This window comes from Amaranthus tricolor, chromosome 1 (assembly GCF_026212465.1).
Source record: "Amaranthus tricolor cultivar Red isolate AtriRed21 chromosome 1, ASM2621246v1, whole genome shotgun sequence".
Lineage (NCBI taxonomy): Eukaryota > Viridiplantae > Streptophyta > Magnoliopsida > Caryophyllales > Amaranthaceae > Amaranthus > Amaranthus tricolor.
Genome location: NC_080047.1, coordinates 18,944,041 through 18,966,824, shown reverse-complemented (window position 1 = coordinate 18,966,824; position 22,784 = coordinate 18,944,041). Strand labels below are relative to the sequence as shown.

The 22,784-nt window shown below is 34.0% G+C and overlaps 1 protein-coding gene across 1 annotated transcript; it reads right to left on the bottom strand.

Moving 5' to 3' along the window:
* Positions 1 to 2,731: 2,731 nt before the first annotated feature.
* LOC130807820 (electron transfer flavoprotein-ubiquinone oxidoreductase, mitochondrial) lies at positions 2,732 to 20,424 on the bottom strand. Its single transcript, XM_057673198.1, has 18 exons — positions 19,806 to 20,424; positions 17,598 to 17,674; positions 16,726 to 16,832; positions 12,253 to 12,334; positions 12,071 to 12,179; positions 11,171 to 11,217; positions 11,007 to 11,081; positions 10,605 to 10,721; positions 8,743 to 8,811; positions 8,571 to 8,663; positions 7,457 to 7,559; positions 5,479 to 5,603; positions 5,260 to 5,309; positions 5,090 to 5,156; positions 4,598 to 4,677; positions 3,214 to 3,342; positions 3,081 to 3,147; positions 2,732 to 2,937 (listed from the first exon to the last, which is right to left on the bottom strand). The coding sequence occupies exons 1-18, from the start codon at positions 20,254 to 20,256 to the stop codon at positions 2,854 to 2,856; spliced, it is 1,932 nt and encodes a 643-aa protein (XP_057529181.1). The 5' UTR covers positions 20,257 to 20,424; the 3' UTR covers positions 2,732 to 2,853.
* Between the last annotated feature and the right edge of the window lie 2,360 nt (positions 20,425 to 22,784).

The window sequence follows — 22,784 nt, the reverse complement described above, 5'->3', positions numbered from 1 at the left end:
AACCACGCCTTGAACGAGTTAAGGCATGGATTGAATGTTGCTTAATCAAAGCCAAAAGACAAACAACAATAATGAGAGGCTCGACTTGCTGCTCGTTCGAGCAGATGCCGTGCTCAATCGAGCAACCTCGTGTATAGCCAACAACAGCTTCTGAACTCAGTGTTTGTTCGAGCACTTTGCATTGGATTCGGTTTCTGGTCTTTTGGTCTATGTTTTGCATTGAATGGGTGCATTACTTTGTTGTTTATTGCTTGTTTATTGTGTTGTTTAATGTCATACTAATTGGCATGTTAATTGTGGGGTGTTACATGTGAGTTTATGGTGATTTATGTGGGACTTCTGAGAGTGATGAATAATGCCTTGTCTATAAATAGGATTCATCACTCATAGAATCATTCACCACAAACACATATTGTTGAGAGAGCTATTATTTGTTGAAACTTGAGAGTGTTCTACATAGAATTAGCATTTTGTGATCTTGAGAGAATTGTTCTCAAGATAAAGGAAGGCTTATTATACTTGTAGTTGTTGAATTCAATATAATAAACTATATTTGAGGGGGAGGTAACTAAGATACCTCATAAACACTTGTGTTCATGTTTTGCTTTAATTTTCATTTTGTTTTTCATTGTTTAACCTCGTTGAGGCTTTCATTTCAATTCTAATTTAGTGTTTTTATGTCTCCAATACTCGTACTTTTTCTTAGAAAACGTTGATGTGTGTCATAACTTTTTCAGTTCTAATTTCAGTTCTAATTTAATTGTAAAACTCAATGTTTAGCATCAAAACTTTGAATCATGTTCATTATACATTTTGTGTCATAACTTTCAATTCTCAACCAAGTTAGAAATTTGACAATAAATGGAACATGTTTCCAAGTGAATCTTTTCTTTGATGTGTGTGACTTGATAACCACGTGTTGCTAATAAGTGAAAACTTACATTATGTTGAGGATGGTGCATGACCAAAGTCATCAAAAAAGGTGACAATAAGTTGATGAACACTACATTGATCGGTGGTGCACAAAGAGATGTAAGGATGGGTTTGTCAAGAAGGGGAGCCAAGAACCAAATCATTTATTCTTGAAGAGTATAGGTCACAAAGAAAGGTGACAATTTGATAGAGAGAGATTTGACCTTAAGGGAGAGATTGTTAGGATAAGAGCCAAATCTCATAGTTGGAGCTGATTTTGATCGCATTATAGCTCAAACTATGGTATACACTATACATCATAGAGGGTGGTGATGGAGATGCAAAAGGATTGAATGCATTGAAGATGGAACATCGAAGAAGCAATAAAGGAGGGGCAAAGCCGAGTGCTCAAGCGAGCAAGGTAGGTGCTCTAACAAAAACTCATAAATAGACTCCAAAATGATGCCTTAAGGGGCTGCACGAGCGGGTGCTGTCTGTGAGCATTTAACTATTGTTTTATCAAGTATTTTGTGTATGGTACTTGTGAAATTCGTTTTTTTTTTATGTTTTTATATGTCGTTGGCGTCAAGGATTTATAGTTCTTTGATTTTGGATCATAATACACAATATTAAAATGACTCATTAATCATGAGCACTTCTTGTTTGGTGCATCAGAAACTTCTTTGTTAGAGTTATCACCAATAAGGGTAATGTAGCATATATCCAATCCTTTCAAACCCTACCCGAGGTGGGAGCTTCTGAATGTAATTGAAGTAATGTAGTATAATGTAATGTACTTGTAAGATTCATTTTAGTGATTTACTTAACTTTAAAAGGGGTTAATAAATCGAATTAGGGTGGATGCTTCGGCGTTTGAGGATTCAAACTAAGAGTGAGAGAGTTATCAAACTATTAAGAGAAAGAGAGAGTTGATTTTTGTATTCATGAGAGACTTTATTGTTGAAGGTCGTAAGCTTAAGAAGGTGAACTACAATGGTGAAATGTTTATTTATTGTATTGTTAAATCATTAGAAAAATATCACTACTAAGGGGGAAGTGCCTAAGACGCAATTAAACTTGTGTTCTTGCTTTGATCATCCAAAGCTTTGAATTTTTTTTTGGATTTGCTTGTATGCTTTGTTTTTTCTCCCTTCTTCGAATTGATCTTGTCCATCATTTGAGAGTCCAAAGACTTTAACCGCATTACTAATGTCGCCACTTTTTTCATCACGTTGCCACCTTTTAGATCTATTTTTTCCCTTGACTTTATTTCTCAAGTTATCTTTAAACTAAATTCTCTAAACTCAATCTCAACTAATTATTTGTGTATCAAAGCAGTATAACAAGTGAATGCAACATCAAAAATGTCAAGAATTTAACAATTTTTTTAAAATGGGTAAATCTTCAAGTATCCACTTCGCAGATGTGTTACCATTGTAAAAAAATAATATGTCAAATTTTTAATTAATATTATCACAAATTTATCACATTTTTAATAAAAAAATATTTTTTTATAAAAAGGCTTGAGTCACAAAAAGTACAATCACATGTTTTGTGTAACTATACCTAGGTACAATCACAATTTTTTTCAACATAGCCTTTTTCAAAAAATTATTTTTAGATAATTTATTGAAAATTAGTCTTTTAAAATTGTGTCTAGAACATTTATGAAAAAATCATGAGTTAGATTTAGATGGAACAAACATTGATTTTCATAAATTGAGGAAAATCAAGTATCGTTTTTAGAAGCAAGGGTAAAATGAGAATTTTTCTAAAAAATGTGGCACATAATGAAATAAAGAGAAGATTGGCAAAGGAGTTGTTGCAAGTGTTGCGTTGTTTTTTTTTTCTACATGTATAGTTAAAATGTGGTGCTTTATTTATTGAATACTCTAAAACATGTACATATAAGTACAGTACATCCAAAGTATTTATCAAATCCTACATGACAGAATAGCCTGGGCCTCCGCCACCTTCTGGGACTGTCCACTCGATGTTCTGCTTCGGGTCTTTGATATCGCATGCCTGAACAATTTGCAATAAGTAATCTTGATATCATATACCAATTACGAATAACTTTGATGCTAAAACAAGTATTCAGTGTTGATATTCTAGTATAGCTTGTTCCAGCCTCCAGGCTTACGAATGAAGTACCCAACATAATTTACCTTGCAGTGGAGACAGTTTTGGGCATTGATTTGCAGCTTCATCTCACCGGTTTCATCAGGAAGGTACCTGCAACACTTGGACCATCAAAAGGAATATTCAAAAATTAAGCGGAGTATGAGATCAAAAACTCACTCATATACGCGAGCGGGGCAATATCGTGACTCAGGACCAGCATACACAGGTAAATTTATTTGTTGAGGGATCACGGGATCTTTCAAACGAAGATGAGCAGGTTGATCATGATCATGATTTGTGTTGCTCCTGACAGAATAGAGTATACTTCAGAAAAATTCTAGAACAGCTAAGCATTTTCCCATTCTGAACTTTTCGTCTGAATAAAGGTCGCCATTGTGATGGAGTTCATTATACTTTCATTCACTCCATTCATGTATTGGTTCAAGATCAAACAAATCATGTAATTATGCAAGTACTAAGTGATTGATAGAAAAATTAAACCAAAAGAAGACAAGGTACAAGTCAAATATCCATCATGCAAGGAGAAGACAAGAGGAGTTAAATATGAAATGTAAAAGTTGTCGGTGATTAGAAAATCAGCAAAAAGAAGACAAGTTACAAGTCAAATAACCCATCACACGCCTCCCACCATCAACCAGCAAGAGAATGTTTTGCTTCAACAACTTCCATGATCATCACCCCACTTCTCCACTTCAAGCATCCATGAAGAGTAGTTATTTTCATATACTTCTTTCTATAGATAGTCCTCATTTATGTACTTCCAAATAAAATTTGAACTTTAATGAAATTGAGTTTTGAGCTTAGTGCTTGTTTTTCCTTAAATCACTTATTGAAGTTTAGTCTTTGGCAAGATAACTCTTGGTCTTAGGAGCCTTTGTGAGTGTGATGGGTCTGATCGATAATTAAAACAAATTAGCCATTTCTATCAGTTTATTTTCATAAATTATTCTTTATAAAAACATCATTATTGGTATGAGAGAAGTATTTGAGTGAGAATTCCTTTTGATTTACATTAGAGGCGTTTAACGGGGGCGGGTCGACCCAACGGGTCACATGTTAAGGGGTCATTAGCGGGTCAATTCATTAACGGGCCTTGGCGTAAAGGGTTGTCCCAGGTCGGGTCGGATAATTATAGGAATTGGTCTCAAAAAAGTTTTACCACATTTTTAAAATATTTTTATATGATATTATATATAGGTGGGTCGACCCAATGGGCCATATAGTTGAATAAAAATATTTTTAACACAACCTTTCGCGTAACACATTTCCTTAGTCACAAAAGAACTTTTGATTGATATTTGGGGTGAATTTTATTAGAAAAACTTATAAAAATTGATCTTTGGGCATCACAGCTTAGGTTTCCTAGCTAGGCTATATCACATTGCCATGTTGAGGAAGTTGTAAACGAGACAGAGAGAAAACAGTAATAAAGAGGCAACAGCAACCCTGTAACAGAGAAGAAGCAACAGAAAGCCAACTGGTGTTTGAAATTTAGATAGATAAGGATGTAGACTTTAACAGCAAAAGCAACTATAATTACCTGTATAATGAAGTTGGTATGTCAAAGGAGACGACTCCATCAGGTTTTGGATAATGAATTGGAGAATGTAAGCTTGCTACCTACATTTTGGTACAACAGCAACAGCAAGTCCTAAAGTAAGTATTAAGCTCTGAACAGAACTATAAAAAGTTGATGGCATTGCAATTTGGAAACAACAAATTTTGTAAAATCCATGTACTTCATTTCTTCAATTATCTATAAATAAAAATTACTAAAGTTGATATACACCGTTACAACAGCCACAAGTTCGGCTTATTGCAGAATATTTCATAAGGGATTATCATGAGAAATTGCCTCTAGTTGAAATTATATCTGTAAAACAAAAGTTCCCAACAAGTAGGAAAGGCAGAAACACCTCAGGAATAGAAGTGAATAGTCCAACAAGCAGCAGCAACCTATATGTTATCATCAACGATGCGAAGGACAGCAAGAGGGAACCGATAAATATATGCAGAAACGAATGCTACTTACATTTGTTGCTTCATGATCGGGTTTTCCATGTTTCAAAGTCCATGGTGACCTTCCCTTCAGTATGTAACTGCCGTACATAAATGAAAAGGTCAATCCTCATGCAAGGATATATAAAAGCCAGTGCCATAACTTTTATAGATCAACATGTTAGCAAAAGGCAAGATGTTTACTGTTCTAGAGCACTCATGGCCAAACCAGGCACAAGCCCGTATTCAAAAGCCTGCAACAAGTACATAACAATCAGATTCTAGACATGCCCAGAAAAATAAGTTAAAGTCCTAGTTTTTATAATGCTCACAACATTCACAATTTCAAAATAAAAGTAACTGATTTCATGCTATCAATCAGCACAAAAAAAAGTTAAAATTAAGAGTGTTTGTTAAACTAACAGGTCGGTAGTTTCTTGCTTCGTACAGTTCTTGCCATATCCATGAAGTCTGTAACTTGTCCCAATACCTATCCATCTCCAAGCCCTCATGAAGGAGGCCAAAAGTAGATTCTGCTGCCAGCATTCCTTGATCATCCATCAGAAAATAAAAAAAATCATCAGTAACAATCAATGAGAATGATCACTAGAAAATTTGATGAGAACTTATACGACATATATTCATTATACATAAAATCAGATCTAACGTAAATTATTTCAGACACATAGAGTTTCTATGGTATAATGTTTGCAATATCAATTATCAAGGGTACCCTGCGAAAAAAACAAAAAAACAGTTCATTTAATGAATTTATTGCATGGGTGGGTATTAGAGGGTATCTATAAGATAGCCCATACCACTCCTCAATAAAATCAAGCTATTCGACATCAGCAAGTGTTCATTTAGACGAATATGATACAACTTAATATTTCCTAATTGATCATCCAAGAAATATTCATGCTCAAACGTAAACTATGAGTCTTGATGTCCAGCTTTCCTCAAAGCACAATAAAAAGTGTGCATCTCTTTATACAATAACAATAGCTAGATGAATTTCACCACTCCTGTCTAGCTGGGTTATTAAGAAGCTGTGCTAACAGCAACAAGAACAACATGCCATTAAGAAGCTGTGTTAATTAAAAGATAAAGCTAGGTGCTATGTGGATGCCCCTTCATATTCAATTCAGAATGTGTATAATAAATGATCATTAAAAAGCCTTCTGTGAGATGAGCAATGTCTAAGGGAAAGATTCAATCTCTAGATGACCTTTCTAGATAAGTTGAAAAACAGAAATAGACTCAGAAAAATGCAGCTGGTTTCTTACACTGGAGGTAGAATCTATTGACCACCTGATCTTTTCATGTAACCAGTGTGAAAGTATCTTCTGCAGTATGCCGGTATCCCCTACCCTTTGAAGTCTTTACTTCTGCTTGGGTGTAGGCAGAAAAGTAAGTTGTCTTTGCTATGTTTTCTAGCATGTTATTTGGCATGTTAGGGATAGAGCATTTGGAAAGCTTAAGTTGCTTTTGTTGATTCTGATGTTACAGTTGTGAAGATAAAGGATCTAGCAAAAGTATTGTATAATTACATGCAGAAGATTTCTGCACAGAGCTTGGATCCCTGACTTGGCTGGCTAGTGTGCTAATTTTTTTACTACTATGCTTTGTAAGGCTTTTGTACTATGTCTAGTTCTCATTTGGGTTTTCACTAAATAAAACCTTTTCATTTCCAGGATCTTTCAGAAAATGGATTCCTAATAGAAGAGTACACAGCCATATGGATCAGCTCATGCTAACCCAAGAATTTCGGATGATCCAATTCTTTTTTTTTTCCCCGAAAAACCACCTTAAAAATTTGTGTTTCTTTATAGGAAAAAATCTTACAAAAAAATTTCCATTCAGACTACCAACATTTGATGATATTTATGCTGTTTGACTGTTAATTCATATTTTGATGAACACATGGCCTCCTAAAACAAGTCTTTCTTCCTTCATTCTCTCCTTTCCCCACTCATAGAAATTAAAAGTTAAGTTATTAGATGTTGATGGTGGTACTTTAATAGAGAAAAAATTATATAAGGTGATTATTTGAAAAAAAAAATAAAGGGGGTTGGGTGGGGTGTGTGGGGGGGGGGGGGGGGGGGGGGGGGGGGTGGGGGTTAAATTTTTAATAAATTTTTTTGTTAGTGACACTGACATTAAGCTAAGCATGAGATTCATGCAGTGCAAAGCTAAACTGAACATGCTTCATCAAAGCCATCGGCCCAATAAGAAAGAGCAAGTTTTTTTGAAGGAAAACAGGGAATAAAATTCACTCGGTTCACACCCTTGTACTTGCACATAGAAAAACTGAAAAAGCATTAATGTGTGGCTTCAAATGGTATGGCACATTGTGCCAATCTATTTATGTTAACTTATAATAAAAGAGTTGAATCATTACCTGATTTCATAGCTGTATGTGTTCCTTTGATTTTTGGTACGTTTAAGAAGCCAGCGGAGCATCCAATTATGGCACCTCCAGGAAAAACTGGATATGGAATAGACTGAAATTTGGCTACCATCATATTCGAATTTCTCACTTAACTAGAAGATGACTAACAAATGTGTACTTAAACACACATGTATATACTATTGTGCATACATAAACATATCAATGTTTATGGCAATAGATGTAGGCTCTTTCCAGATAAATGCTTGAGCCTAGGACAAAAGGAAGATTTCGCATGTATATACTAATAATGAGATTTCGCATGATTTTGTGCATGATACACAAGGTCATAGCATCTGGATTCTACCTAAGATCGTTAAGGGGTAGGATCAAAATCGGTAGAATCGGATCGTAGGATCGTGTGATCCTACAAATATGCATTAATGTGCTTTGGATTACTGATTCTGTTCTCTTTTTAAGTTCTAAGGTGTAAGTAAAACTTATTTTACTTCATCTATTAAGTTTTTTTAAAAAAATATTTTTGATAATCATTTTAAAACTGCAAATCAAGAAAAACTTGAATTATATAAAGGTATTGACATAATTATTTTAAATATATATTTATATGTAAGTGAAATATGTATATGAAAATATTTTACAATTGAAACTACCCATGTAGGATCAGATCGTTGGATCGTAAGATTGTAGAATCGTGTTATGATCCTACCACCTAAATTCTTTGGCTAAGTAGGATCGCACGATTCTACCATATTAAGATCTTACCTACAATCCGGATCGGTCACCTATTTTCGGATCGTAAGATCGTAGAATCGTTGATCAGAATCGGGATTCTGATGACTATGATGATACATGCATACACACACATATTTGTGCTTCACGAACACATTAATGCTCAAAATGTTACCAACAAAAAAGTGGAATCGACAAAATATGACTCCACAACTTGGAAGATTACATTACTCATGAATGTATTATCATATACCCATAGTTATATGATTATACTTGGTCATATAGAGGCTAAATAAACAGGTAAATGATAAATGAACGAAAATTAAATATCAATCAAATGCGCATCATGATTTCTTAATAAATGTAATTCTGTTACCTGAAAACCACCTTCATTCAGAGTACGAGCACCATATTGAACAACACTGCCACCTTCAAGTATTGCGCTGATAGCAGGATGATGTTTTAATTTCTGCATAGGATAAACAGAAGACTACTAAGGGTCTGAAAGCATAAACTCAGAAATTTATTCTTTCCTATTTGTACAATACCTGAAATTCCTCGTATGGGCTCAGAAAAGGATTATGATAGTTTAATGCAACAACAATGCCAATAGAAACCTGCGGCAATCAGGAAAAATAATTCGTTTCAAAAATTGTGAACAATCCATCAATGGCTTACTGGTATAGTGGTACAAAGTTCCGACAAAAGGAAAAAGAGATAGGTCAATTCTAGCTTTTTAACAAGATACACAATTTTAAAGGTCTACAAACATTATAGCGAGAAAACAACAACCGTGTTGTTAGGATTTTTGAGTTCATTGCAACTGAAATATAGACCGCATTGGCCGCAATTGTTACCAATCAGTGACCGTCTACTGACCAATGCTATATTTTTACACTATGACATTGGAAACACCTTGGTATTGGAATTAGGAGAAACTAGCGTCTTTCCCAATGAATTTCAGTTATGATTGTTCAATCAATCTAAAATGGAGATCATATTCTTATCGTTCGATATTCTTCCAAAGAAGAGAAAAGTTTGAGATAAATCATTTTCTTACCATTCATATTCTTCCATGCAATTTTTTGCCAACTTTAAGGAGGCCCATTCTATTGAGATTAAGGCATTGAAATTGTTGTGTAAAGGACACCATCTTAAATGCTGAAAACAAACATTTAGGGTCCTTGTTTTTTTGCCAAAACGTACCTTTATAAGAAATTGATCACAGTAAAAGATGGCGAGTACAAGATTATCAAGTGCAACCCAAGCATTGACTGTCTTTCACATAGACTTACAATATTCATGAGAATATTAGGAAAGCAATTCAGATTTACTGCTGCAAAATGCACTGAAGCTCGTTCTCCTGAGCTCCAAGTGCCTCTATATGTTCCTAGTAGAGTTTTAACAAAGACTGCATCACCTCATATAAAAAAGTGTCCTAGCCCAACATGTTGATTCTATTTTTAGAGCTTCTCCTTTGGTGAGACTTTGATTTGTCGCCAAAACCATTTATTTCACCTCCATGAGTATATACCCAATATATATTTGAATTTGACTTGGGATAGAACTTAGTACTCCAATGATGAGATCCAAAAAATCACTTTTAAATGCTATTCAAAGACATCCCATATCCATTCATGCTTATTCTTACTTCAATAGATGACTAGATTAGTACCCGTGTATCTGTGATCATAATTTTTTTTATAATACTTGTGCAAACTGAGAAAATAATATTGTTAGCACTGTATAAACCAATGTATTATTTGTCTTTAATTTTAAAGAATCATCTAACATGGATAATAGTGAACTCACTTAAATCAATAATTATATGATATTTAATAAGGATACACAATATGATAATAATAATGATGATGACATCATCATGACATTTTGAAAGGGAAAAAGTTAATGAGAAAGTGACACATAGCCATTACAGATGATGTATGCTTCTTTAGTTTTAGTTATATCTATAAATTTATAGATTATAATATACAGATATGTGGTTCCCACTTAAACTAACTTCTCCAAGTTCTATTTTAGAACCCCTTTTTTATTTTGAGAACCCTCACATATGTGGGACTCAACTATGACACCCTCCAGACTTCTAATTTGAAAACCCTCCACATACGTGGGACTCAACCATGACACTCTCTCCTTTTTCAGTTGAGGCTCACCATTGAGAGGCTCTTACAAATAGCAGGCAAGATCATTTGTAAACACAACAAGAATTTGCGATTATTGTGGCCGATATTGTGGTCGCAGTAGAGATGTGATGATGTGGCCGATATTTTTTATTATGATACGTACTTCCAACATAGTAGCCAAGCCACAAATCATGCTAAAATGACATTTTTTTCAATAAAGTATTTGGGAGCGTATGTTCACATTTAATGCAACTATAACTTCTCACCATGTTATCTTTCATGTGATAAATAAAGGAGCCTCCATAAGTCTTGTGATCCAATGGCCAACCCAGTGTGTGAATCACAAGGCCAGGCTGATGTTTGCTGGGATCAATTTCCCACACCTGTTAGATATATAGCTTATCAAAATAGAGGCATAAAAATAAACAAGCCATGGAAAAATAACATGGACAGAAAAATACTCCTTTCAAAGAACAAGTACTTTCAAACAAAATGAACAATTTGCAAATTTGATAAAGAAATAGGAGTAGAAAACAAACTACCTGGAAATAATTTGAAATGCCTTCCCTTAAAATTGAAGTTAAATATGTTGAAAAATAAAGAATTCAAAGTTTCAAACTGGTCGGGCTTTGATCTTGAATTACCATGCATCAAAATCCGGACATTACCTCTTTAATCCCCAGTGCATATGTTTGATGTTGTGCCTTTCCCTCTTCTCTTAGCATGTACTCTCCTATTATTTTCTATCAAACACAAAAGCCTATCAGATTACAAGTTGGCTTGAGTCACCATGTAGCAGCATGACTGTAGCCAATAGATTCTGCTAACAAACCTCTGATAATGATCCACGACAACCCTCTGCAAAAAGGGTAACACGGCCTGCAAGTAACCCACATAAGAATATTTCAAGCTAATTTTATTCAAAATAATTCCAGAGAAAAAACAGTGTACATCATTGAAAAAAATGGAGTTCAAGGACAAAGAGCATACAGAAAATCAGGTTGTAAGATATAAAAATAGCAAGATTAACTTTGAATGAAAGTGGCAAAATAATATTTATACATCATGCCAAAGTTCATGACCATACTCGTCCAAAATTATAACAAGCCAATCATCTATTTTAAATTGCAAGGAAAATAGGTGTACGAATTACAAAAGAGATTGCACAAGTTAGCAGTTGCTGCCTTGCTGGGATCCGAGTCCACTCCAATAGTCCGTTATCTGTTTCAGGTTCCCCACACGAAGCCATGAACAAATGAAATTACTGAGAAAAAGCGGTATGCTTAGTTTCTTACACAACAGGCTCCTGTCTAAGCTTGGTATTCCTCAACAGAGTCTAAAAGAAATGAAATAATGCTAAATACTGAACAAACACAAACATTCTCCAAAAAATTGTAGCACACAGTTTGACACCTACAAGGCTACAACTACAACAAACCCTGTGCTTCGAGTGAACCTCCCGCTCTGATAAGGGTGGGGCTCAGATACATACACAGCCTTATGCAAGCAAGAGCAATGAAGTCATATTATGTTTATTCTTTGCTTAATATGCAGTCTTTTGTCCCCTATTTCACAATGAAGATGAAGTTCAGGTAATATAATGAGTCATTTTAACTAGCTTATACATTATAGTCTAAAACTCAAAGCAATGAAATTTTGTTTTTCTACTCGTATAGCAGAAAGCTGTAGGAGTGCATTACAGAATAATGATAACAGTTTCAGTTAAACATGCCTTTCAGTTCTACACCACGCTGAAAGTTGTCTTTCCTCAATCCATTCTTAGAAATTCCCATATCATTAGTAGCTATACCAACAACTTCATGATTGTTATTGTATAATATCTGTCAATTAGCAGAACCAGTTAACATGGTGTTGAATGTCTGACCAATCAAATTTTAATCAAGCTCTAAATACCTCACTGGCAGCAAAGCCAGGATATATTTCAACTCCTAGTTCCTCAGCTTTCAGTGCCATCCAGCGTACTAGCTGACTTAAACTGCAAAAAAAAAAAAAAAAAAAAAAAAAAAAAAAAAAAAAAAAAAAAACGTTTTCTGGTTACCACTGAGGTCAAGTCTACATGTTAATATACAAGGAGTGATTAATAATATCAAACGACCATAGGATTACATTATGAACAACATATTGCAAAGAGATAAATTCTTACATGAAAGAAAATTGCATCAAAGGGATAGGCAGTCAAACAAACAAAATTCACACAGCAGTCAAAAAACTACATGAGAACTATTAAAATAAAAGGATTCTTTCCATATCCCTCCCATCCATCTCACAAAATACTCAGGGAATGTTAACAACCAGAGCAAGCTATATTCAAAATCAGGCAATAGTTATGAGACCAAACCTCTAGAGATGAGAGGTAAGAATCAATAGACTAACCACATTTCCTTTATGCCTTCCTCAGCTAACATTTTTATTTTTCTCATTTGATTCAACACATGTTTCCAGCTAATCAATAAGGTCACAACAAACACTGCATTCGAATCAAAGCATTTTTCTTCTTTGAATCCTTTTGAATGTATATCCTTCCAATTTCTCTATCTTCGATCATACATGATGCTTGTGTCCTGTTTCTTCTCATAATATTCAAAATCATTTTTTTTCTATCAACCAACCAATAATCTGAAACCACCACCCTTTTTTTTTTTTTTTTTTTTTTTGATAAATCACCACCATTTTAATTGTTGAAAGTTTTGAAGGGGAGTGGATTTTGAAATGTGGGTTTTGAAGTAGATTGCAAGGGCTTCACTTTAAGAAAATGGGAAGATGGAGTGGATTTAGGGGTAAGGAATGTAAAGATCTTGAAAATGGAGATTATGTTAAAGTTATTGATTAATTTGAAGGTTGGATTAATATGGTGGAGAGAGAATTGTAGATTTGAGAAGTTAACAAAGACAATTTACTTTATGATTGATTTGAATTAATAATTGAAAAAATTGTGGTGAATAATCCTACCTGTCGCCCATTCGTTATGAATAATCCATAATTTAAGATTATTTTCTAATAATCCAACCTTTGTTATGTATTTGTTGCTAGCATATCCTATAACTTGTTTTACATGTTATAACAGGTAACTTAATAAAAATTCCATCTCGTGCTTCCATCTCCACCATTTCAACCACTAATTCAACCATCTTGTAGCCCCACGATCACCAAATTGGGGCCACCACCTCTTCCCCTAAGCTACAGTGCAACCCCACCCTCCCCCACTACTCACGAACCCCTTTCCCTTCCCACAAATCCACCAAAAGAAGAAGCTTTCTTTCCATCAATGGTGACGAGCCTATCCCTGGTGGGCCGATGAGGTAGTTCAGACCAAGGATTGCTACTCAGATTAATGTTCCAGAAGGAGGAAGACTCTTGATTAGTCTAGCTTTGTCAGGAAAACAATGGCTTTAGTGGTTGCAGAAATGGAGGAGATGAAGAATGAGTATGATGCTAAGGTCAATTTCCCTCCTTGTATTGACTACTATAATGGGACCAAAGTTTTTTGTTGCAATGGAATTAGAGATTTTGTTAAAAAAGGCTGATGATGGCCGCGAATTGGTGGTGGAAGGGAAGGGGATTCACCGGTGCTGGTTGTATTATTGGTCGTTAAAAAGGTTGAAAAGGATGAGGGTGGGATGGAATGGGTTTTTCAGATTTTTTTTTTTAATTTTTTAAAACTTACCTGGTATAACAGGTAAAACAAGTTATAGCGTGTGCTAATAACAAATACATAACAACGGTTGTATTAATAAAAAATAGGAAAAATTACTGTGAATAATATAACTTTTTGTTAATTTTCCTACAATAATATCAACTATTGATTAACCATGAATAATACCAACTTAGGGGGTATTTTCCTAGAATAATACCAACTTTAGTTTATTAACTAATTTACCATTTTTTTTGTCTTATAATTACCTATATTTTGATTTTTAACATGTTAGGTATTTTCTAGGAAAACACCTCTTTAAGTTGGTATTATTTATAGTTAATCAATAGTTGGTATTATTGTAGGGAAATTAACAAAAGGTTGTATTATTCACGGTAATTTTTCCTAAAGAATAATCTAAAGTAGGGATTATTTATAGCGATCGAGCGAAAGGTGAGATTATTCAGAATAATTTTTCCTTGATAATTTACAGCAACTTTAAGATGCTCAAGTGAGACAAATTTTCATGGGCTTTTTGGGGGAAGATGAAATTTTTACTGGACGAAAAATTCCAAACTGAAGAAAAATAAGCATTACCCAATACTGTATCAAGTAAAAGTTTTGCTTCCATTAATTTTACTCCCTTAGTTAGCTGTAGAATTCCAGGCATGTCCTGAGAAGCACCATCTAGAGCAGGAAGGCAAGGGAATTACATCACAGTCATATGAATAGTTCACGAATAAAATTGTGTCAAAACTAGAGAGGGCTGTACTTGGATCATAAAAAATTATATAAAAAAAAATTTGATGTGAAGACCAATTCGATTAGGGAAATCCCAAAACTGGATAGTTTATCAACATGGATTATAACACCCTGTTTTACATCACTTTGGGTTAGAGCAGTTGCGCCTTCTAAGGGTTATTCACAACAAGGAAATTCAGATGAAATAACTTAATATTTAATAGCTCTTCTGATCGCAAAGACAGATTTTGCTCAAGCACACATTTATATTGTTAAATGTGATACAATTTTCATATCATAATAACGACACAAAGAAAGTGGCTTAAAGAGAACAAGGTGATGCAAGGAGCAGGAGAGAGGAATAATTTCAATCTGACAATGGTTAGAAAAAGAACTACTAGTCACCAGAAAAGGTAAAAAGGGAAGAACGCAGTAAGGATGGTGAAAGTGATATTAAGGTGCTTGATGAGTAAAAGAAGCATATGTGTTTGACAAAGGAGAAAGATTTTAAATTTTTATAGGAGCAAGACTAAACATAAAACAACCACAACTTCATGTTTAAAAGATTACAACAGTTCGTGGAGGCTGAGGCTATGATGGAGGTAAAGAGCACAGTAGAAATGAAACAAAATAAGAGCATAAGAGTTTTAATAAGCCTCAGAACAGCAGAGCTTTAACGTGATGCCCAGCTTAAATGTCACTTTAAGAAAGCTGAATATTTCCAAGGCACATAGTTGGGTTATCATTCCACAATACTACTCCACGACCAAAAATTTTTTACCTCCCAGAATTTGTGCAGAATATGGTTGTAAATTTTACTTTCTTGAAGCTCAAAGCAATATTGAACAAAAAGATAACAAAACAAGTCACAGTCATAAAAAAAAAGAGCTAGAGGGATGATTTAAAAGCTAGAGGACAAACACATTTTAATGCCTAGAAAAATCAGCATAGATTACAAATTTCATTCAGCTGCATCAATACTGATGGACCGTCATTTACAAGCAAGAACTATATGCCAGCCTAGTGAAGACTTATAACAGAAAGTCCACAGGAATCTAATAGTGTTCTGCGGAAGAGTTCTGTATTAAAAATGTGTGAACAAGCAAGAACTTGACTACCATGCCCAGAGGTTTATTCAGTGCCCTAGATTGGTATTCGTCATATCAGCTTAAGGTTATTTCTTAAAGTGATTATCTAATGCAGCTTACTGGAAATAATTTCAAGCCATTAATAACCGAGTTCATTGTCCATGCCGGCTTAGGATTTCAAAGTTCTAGTATGTTGTGGTTGTTAATATAAAATTGAAAACAACCTCAATGCTTTTGCCCATATTATTACTCTTGCATGCATTTTTTTCCGGAGTCTGACCCTTTTTCATTGTCATGTGCTGCTAATAGTTGACAACTAAAAAATTTTGGTACAAGTTAGCTCTGAGAACCTTCAATGAGATCCTTCTCGGAAACCTTAAACTGGATAATGCTCAGATATCATAGCCATAATAATAAGAATTTTTGGTCCAGAATTTATAATTATAACGTAAACAAGACAACAAAAGAGCATTAATGGAAACTAAATTAAGGATCCAAATCTTCCACAAAAGATACCTCAATTAAAATATAGAAATGTGATAGGAGCAAAGCCTAATAATATATACAAATAGATTGCACTTAGATTAAAGAAGATGGATGACCTAAAGTGTATTATTTGGGAAGCAGTCGCCATTTGCATAAACCATAAGCCACCATACTCGTTTCAGATCATGATGTAACAGAGACAACGCAGAATATCTACACAAACTCTAAACTACTTAAAGGACATTTTCTAAAAAATGAACTTACAAATATTTGGATCAGGGACACAACAAGCCACAACTAAATTTGACATAGTGTATATCATATCATACGAACATCTGAATCAGCTTTTCATTAGAATAATTTTTTCATGGATGCAAACCCTTACTAACATTTTAAACCTCACATTATGAGAGAAATCACCTAATAATATAGTTTCCTTTGTTGTCAAATGGACTTGGAAGTGACAGTGCACGATCCCTGGTAAGGAGCCAAAACTTATCAGAAGAAACAGGAATATCAACAGGTGCCTGTAAATCATGTAAATGGAAAAGGAAATATACTGTCAACATAAAGGTTGGAAACATAACCTCAAACAGCAGCATGTCAAATTACCCAACATCAACTCAAATAAGAGGTTGGGAAAGTTATCTTTTACATAATGAATAAAAAATATACAACAGTAGGTCCATTTCCAATGGAAACAATGATGCATAGTGCTTTGGTTTTGAGTTTTAACAGATTGAAGTAGAGTGGGTCATGAAACCATGTGTGCTACATATATGTCCCTCTCAATTTGAACCATTTTTTATTTTACTCGGTCACACTAATTTTGCAACATTTTCTTTTTTTCACTCTTTTTCTTTCAACGACAAATTGATTCTCTCTCCATTTTAACCACTCCTTTTTATCACCCACCTGTTTTTTTTTTTGTCTTAATCTCCAACCCAAATCTCCTTTCCACTAATTTTCACCCAAAAAGCAATGCATGTTAAAATGAGAGGAGCAGAGGGAGTACATGTTTTGTGATCAAGAGTCAACTTTAAATAGCCTCTTTGTCATTAAACACGATAGGTTGTGTACATTCAATTATCCCTTACTCCAGCTAGTTGGGAGGAGAGGGGTGAAGCTAGAATTTCAGTGTTGTTGGAAATGTAATGTTGTACAAAAAGTATGAGAAAGAAAAGCATTGCACAAACTTAAGATCCTGATATACATTGCATTATGATATAGTAGTTAAACACTTGTCCAAAGCACTTTTTTATTCCGGAAAAATAAATATGATGCAAAAGCACCTGCTCTTGCTTCCATTTTGGAATGAGTTCATCCAATGCTCGTGGCTCAAAGACATTTCCAGATAATATATGTGCTCCTATAAACACCAGAATTAAAAATTTGAGTAAAGAATACTTTCACAGTTTTGCAAGAAGGGTAATAGGAAGCAAGTAAAGGTTTAGAAAATAAAATGTAAAGGAAAGATTAATATATTTATTTGCACACTAGAAAGTTTTATAGAGAAGAAACGGATATAAATTGCATATATGCTAGAATAACATGCAAGATTAAAATTTTGTATATATTACACTAAGTACCCTCACTTTTTCATAGTATGAGCGGCCACCATTCCAAGTTGAATACTGGAATTTTATATTTATTTTTTTCCAAGTACAAAACTATGTCATCAAATTCATATTGAAAGGCAATTTAATATACTTCATACGTCCTTATCAAAATAACAACACATAATCTCTTCTAAGACATCCCAAATAAATAAAAATGGGGTAGCATTTGCTTGTGCTCAGACTACTTTATTCCCTTCCTCTCAAACAGTAAACCTGGTCAATATATTTCAATTAGTTGCAACAAAGGCTATATAATTTTATCATAACATGGATCACAAGCAACAAATGTGTGTTATTCATTTTTGATAGGTAACACATATGACAATCACATAACACACAATCCCTCCATCCAAAGGTTTTTGGCTGATAAGTTATTTGGTGTAACAAATGATATACAAAGGTTTTCGGCTAATACGTTAAATGGTGCAACCAATGATATGAATTAGTAAGACCTGGCCATGATAATTAATTATAATTCATCAAGAATAAATGATGAGGGAAAGATTTATAATTTATAACTAACCCAGCAGAGGGCGCACATCATCTTTTATCTAGTCCAGAAGAACTTTGCATTAATGCACAACTATAATAACAGTAATCAAATTGAAATTAAAGAGGCTAGTAGAAAGAATATTACACATCAAAATTGTAGTATATAAAAAATGTGAAAAATTCATAATTCAAGCAAGGTTTCAATCAAAAATCACCATTTTGGTCCTTTTGCTAAGAAAAAAACTTTGCTTCGTGCATCTGTATCTCTTTTTTAATCTTTCACTAGTTTGTATCCCTTTTCTTTCCTGCGTAATCTCATCATCTTTGTAAAAATATTTATCTCAATTTAAACCTAAACTATCCACATTTCTTCCACAAATGCCATCAGATGTTCCATAATATGTGAGATTATACATTAATTTCCTCCTAATTGCAAAAATTCACAATTTTTATTTGATAAGATGCTCTTTCCATAGTTTCTCCTTATAGTGAAACCCATATGTCAAGACTAAGGCTTTGGCGATATTGTAGTTGTATGAGTGAATAGTCAATACTAAAATTATAGCCAAGCATTCTCATGTGTTAAATGCAATAATATTCACAAGCCTAATGGCTTCAGCACAGATAGCAAAGTCAATGTCATAACTCAAAGCATCATGAGGCCTGCAAGGATATTGCAATGTGATTGTATAACCATGTAAGTCTATCAAGTAAACTTCAAACATATTCCGAAACCTTCATGCTCTACACCATTTGACCGACTTAAATGTCTCAATAGAAATCTCAAGTTCCCTCTTATAAGCATTGAAGTAGAAGGTCAATCTCCTCCAACACACTATTGCAAAGAAAGGGTTACATATAATACAAGTACCAGAAAACTGTACCCTTATGCATCACAAGTCCTAAACCAACAACCTTCTTAACTAACTTGATGGCCAATTAACATAAGCAGAATGCTCATATATCTCATTTAAATTCAAAGATGATCATTTTAATTCCAAACAGCTTTTACATTAATACTAGCATCATCACAATCCACAAAGAAATGATTAAGAAACCTATTCCCTCAATTCGCCCAATTTTTATTTTTTCTCGTCCCAATCAACTTGCTACATTTTGTATTTAGAATTTTGCAGGACACCTTCGTTGAAATTTTCATTTCCACATTTCTACTCTCTTTCTGATACAATCCACACACTTCAAACCTTTCGCCCTAAACTCTACGAACAAACTAGTCCACTAAAAATTGTATTTGGTTTGATGTAGCAAATCGACTAGGGCATAGGAGTACTGATTAAATATCTATACACAATCATATCTAGCACAGGATATTTCCAAAATCTTAGCCACAAAAAATGAAGAAGTAACATTAGCATAAGATGAACATACCCACTTCAGCACCTTTCTCCACAATACAAACTGAATAATCAACATCATTCTCAATGCAAAGTTGCTTTAACTTTATAGCAGCAGATAATCCAGCAGGTCCAGCACCCACTATAACGACATCGTATTCCATGGATTCTCTGCCTACGGTGCTACAAAAGCTCCTCTTTAAGCCCACCAAACTGGAATCCCTCAAAAACCCACCAATATGTTGGCATGATTTTTGGATTTTACAGAGATTTGAGGAATGCCCAAAAGAGAAAAACCGATGGCAAGTGTGATTATGAAATAAATTGAAGAAATTTAAAGGTTTTAAAAAACACCCAGAGGAGTTCAAATCAAACTGAGGTTGGGGGTTAATTGATGAGGGATTGTAAGGATGTAAAGAAGAGGATGGAGACCAATAGTTAGCTTTGAGAAGGGTCCATTTTTTGGCAGATGAAAATCTGAGCATATTTATTATTATTATTATTTTTTTTTTTGAGAATTTTGGCAAATGAAGGAAGTTTAAGAGAGCGTAAAAGAATTGAAGTGCTGTTATGTTGAGTTGTGACTTGTGACTGGAAGAATTCGACGGGAAGAGCTGAAATGAGGACAAAGCTACGAACTTAAAAGAAGCAGGAAAGCCATGCCCATGAGGTAGAAACAACGACGTGGATCTTACGTGGAGATTGCGCATTGTCATTTTAAAATGAATTCAAAACGAAAATTAAATATTAACAATTAAAAAAATTGTCTCTAATAATCTAATCTTTGCTGATTTTCCTATAATAATCTCATATTTTGATTAATAATAAATAATCTCTAGTATAATGTCAATTATCCATCAGCATTGTAAGTTAACCTATTACCGATTAATTATGTTAAATTTTCTTTTAAAGTTTTCTTTTGAATTTAGTATAACAATTGACTTTTACTTCTCCCACTTAATTGGGTTCTCTTCCCCATTCTTTCTATCTAAAATACTTTGTTGGTGCCTAGTATGATTTGTTCTGTGTATAAGGTCTATGGATTATATGTTATACCCACCTGTTATAAACTCCCCTATAATCAAGAAAAAATAAACTGTGCAACAGAGGTAGGCAATTATAATGGAAGAATGTATTAAAAATCTGTAATGTCAAATAAAGTTTAAGTTTATATTTTGTAAGTTTAACTTAATGGACATTCAAAACTTTTATGTGAGTTAATTAAATAATTTTTTAATTCACAGTTATAAGGAGATAAAATTAAGATAATTCAAAATCTTAAAATTGAATTAATTGAGGCCTTAAGTGCAACAAGCGTTGGGCTTAGATGGTTTTGCTAGTGTGTAAAAGAGGAGAGGAAAAGAAACCATGGATATGGTTTAAGGTGCTTGAGAAGCGAGATGAAAGGAAGAGAAATCACAGTTATATTTATCAAGGAATAATATTCCTCTGCAATCATTCTTGATCACAACCGTAAATACAAGGCAACATCAACTCCATTATATGTTGTAGTCAAAGCTAATATCTTTAGTTTGAACATGTCCTTAATTAGCTATTACTTATTAGGAATGTTTTTGTATAGCATTTTCTGTAAAATCTCTTAGCCTTGTATATTATATATACTTCCTTTTCTTTGATAATAAAAAAATATAACATTATAATCTCTTATATGGTATCTGTAACAACCCGACTTACCGTTGACTGAGTAAACAGGGTCATCACGGGGTTCATTTCCCAAGAAACTGAAATCATACTCCCAAAACTTGAGCAAAGGGGTCACAAGCTCTTTAACGTGACCAACTCAGCTAAATCTCAAAACAAACATCTAACTAAAACACAAGATAAACATACAATTCTCTACAAGTCAAATATAACCAACACAACCAAATCTAATGTACATTTATCCAAAATCCTATTACAAATCTACGAATTCCCACTTGCTCAGCTCAATATTCATCCTTGAAATGCTATCCAACATCGCTAACCCATCGTTCCCGACCGGTTCCGATCTGTAATCAAACTAAAAGATGGAAACAACAGGAGGTCAGATTTAAATTGAATGAGAAGTAACAATCCAAAACAACAAAACATAGTAATTCAAATCATAGGTTTTAAAAAAAAAACAACATCAGTTTCCTAGATCTATGTGCGCACAGGGAGTCTGGTTGAGAGGAACATCCATAGCTCTAAGGCTATGTCACTCTCGGGTGAAGCTAGTCAATATCTAAATGACAATTAGCTTCAAAAACAGGGAGTAGGGAACAATGTTCCTCAACTCCGTCAATGACCAGCTCGCAAGCCCGATCCATTGACCATATCATAATATCAACCTAAGCAATCACAACAACATTTGTCTCAATCAATTTCAATTTCAAAAGAACTTTGATAAAACGATTTTACACAAAAAGTAGTCTGGCCAGACCCTTTAAGGGACTGCTACTACTCACCAACAAGACGCTTCAAAGAGTCGTGATCGATTCGCAGCTATCAACTAGAAAGGTTCCTCGATGACGTCGCCTCCTGAAGCATAACAAACATAACATCTCAACAAAGAGTTCGATACTACAAACTAGATTCATATAGCTCATTGCATCTCCTCCTAAGATCGCATCTTAGTTCCAACTTCTATTCTAATATTTCTAATTTCAAAGATTGTGCAAGTTATAGTTCTAGCCCCCAAAATCATAAGAAAATATATAACCTTATTTAAAACTAGCTTATATTCTTGTAAAGATCGTACGCCTCCACAATCCCTTTTGCGTTTCCAATTCAAACACTTCTATGTTCATCTAGACTCAAAACCAAGAAATCAAACAAGATTAACAAGCTGTCCAAAAGAAAGATTTGGCTAGTTATCCATTCAACTAATAATTTCCACACAAACCCTAAATATTCTCAAGAACAACCAATCGTATATAATCAAGGGTTATATCCAACACTTACATTTACCCCAAATATTCGATTAATAACAACAACAAGATTTATCCACCATTAGTAATTTCACAAGAATCTC

Excerpts from the sequence above, each read along its gene's own strand:
- LOC130807820 (XM_057673198.1), bottom strand. The coding sequence starts at position 20,256 with ATGCTCAGATTTTCATCTGCCAAAAAATGGACCCTTCTCAAAGCTAAC. Across the intron at positions 12,335-16,725 it reads AAAGGAAACTATATTATTAG|TTTAAGTCAGCTAGTACGCT; the intron begins GTGATTTCTCTC and ends TTTTTTTTGCAG. Across the intron at positions 11,218-12,070 it reads GCGTGGTGTAGAACTGAAAG|GCCGTGTTACCCTTTTTGCA; the intron begins GCATGTTTAACT and ends GGTTACTTGCAG.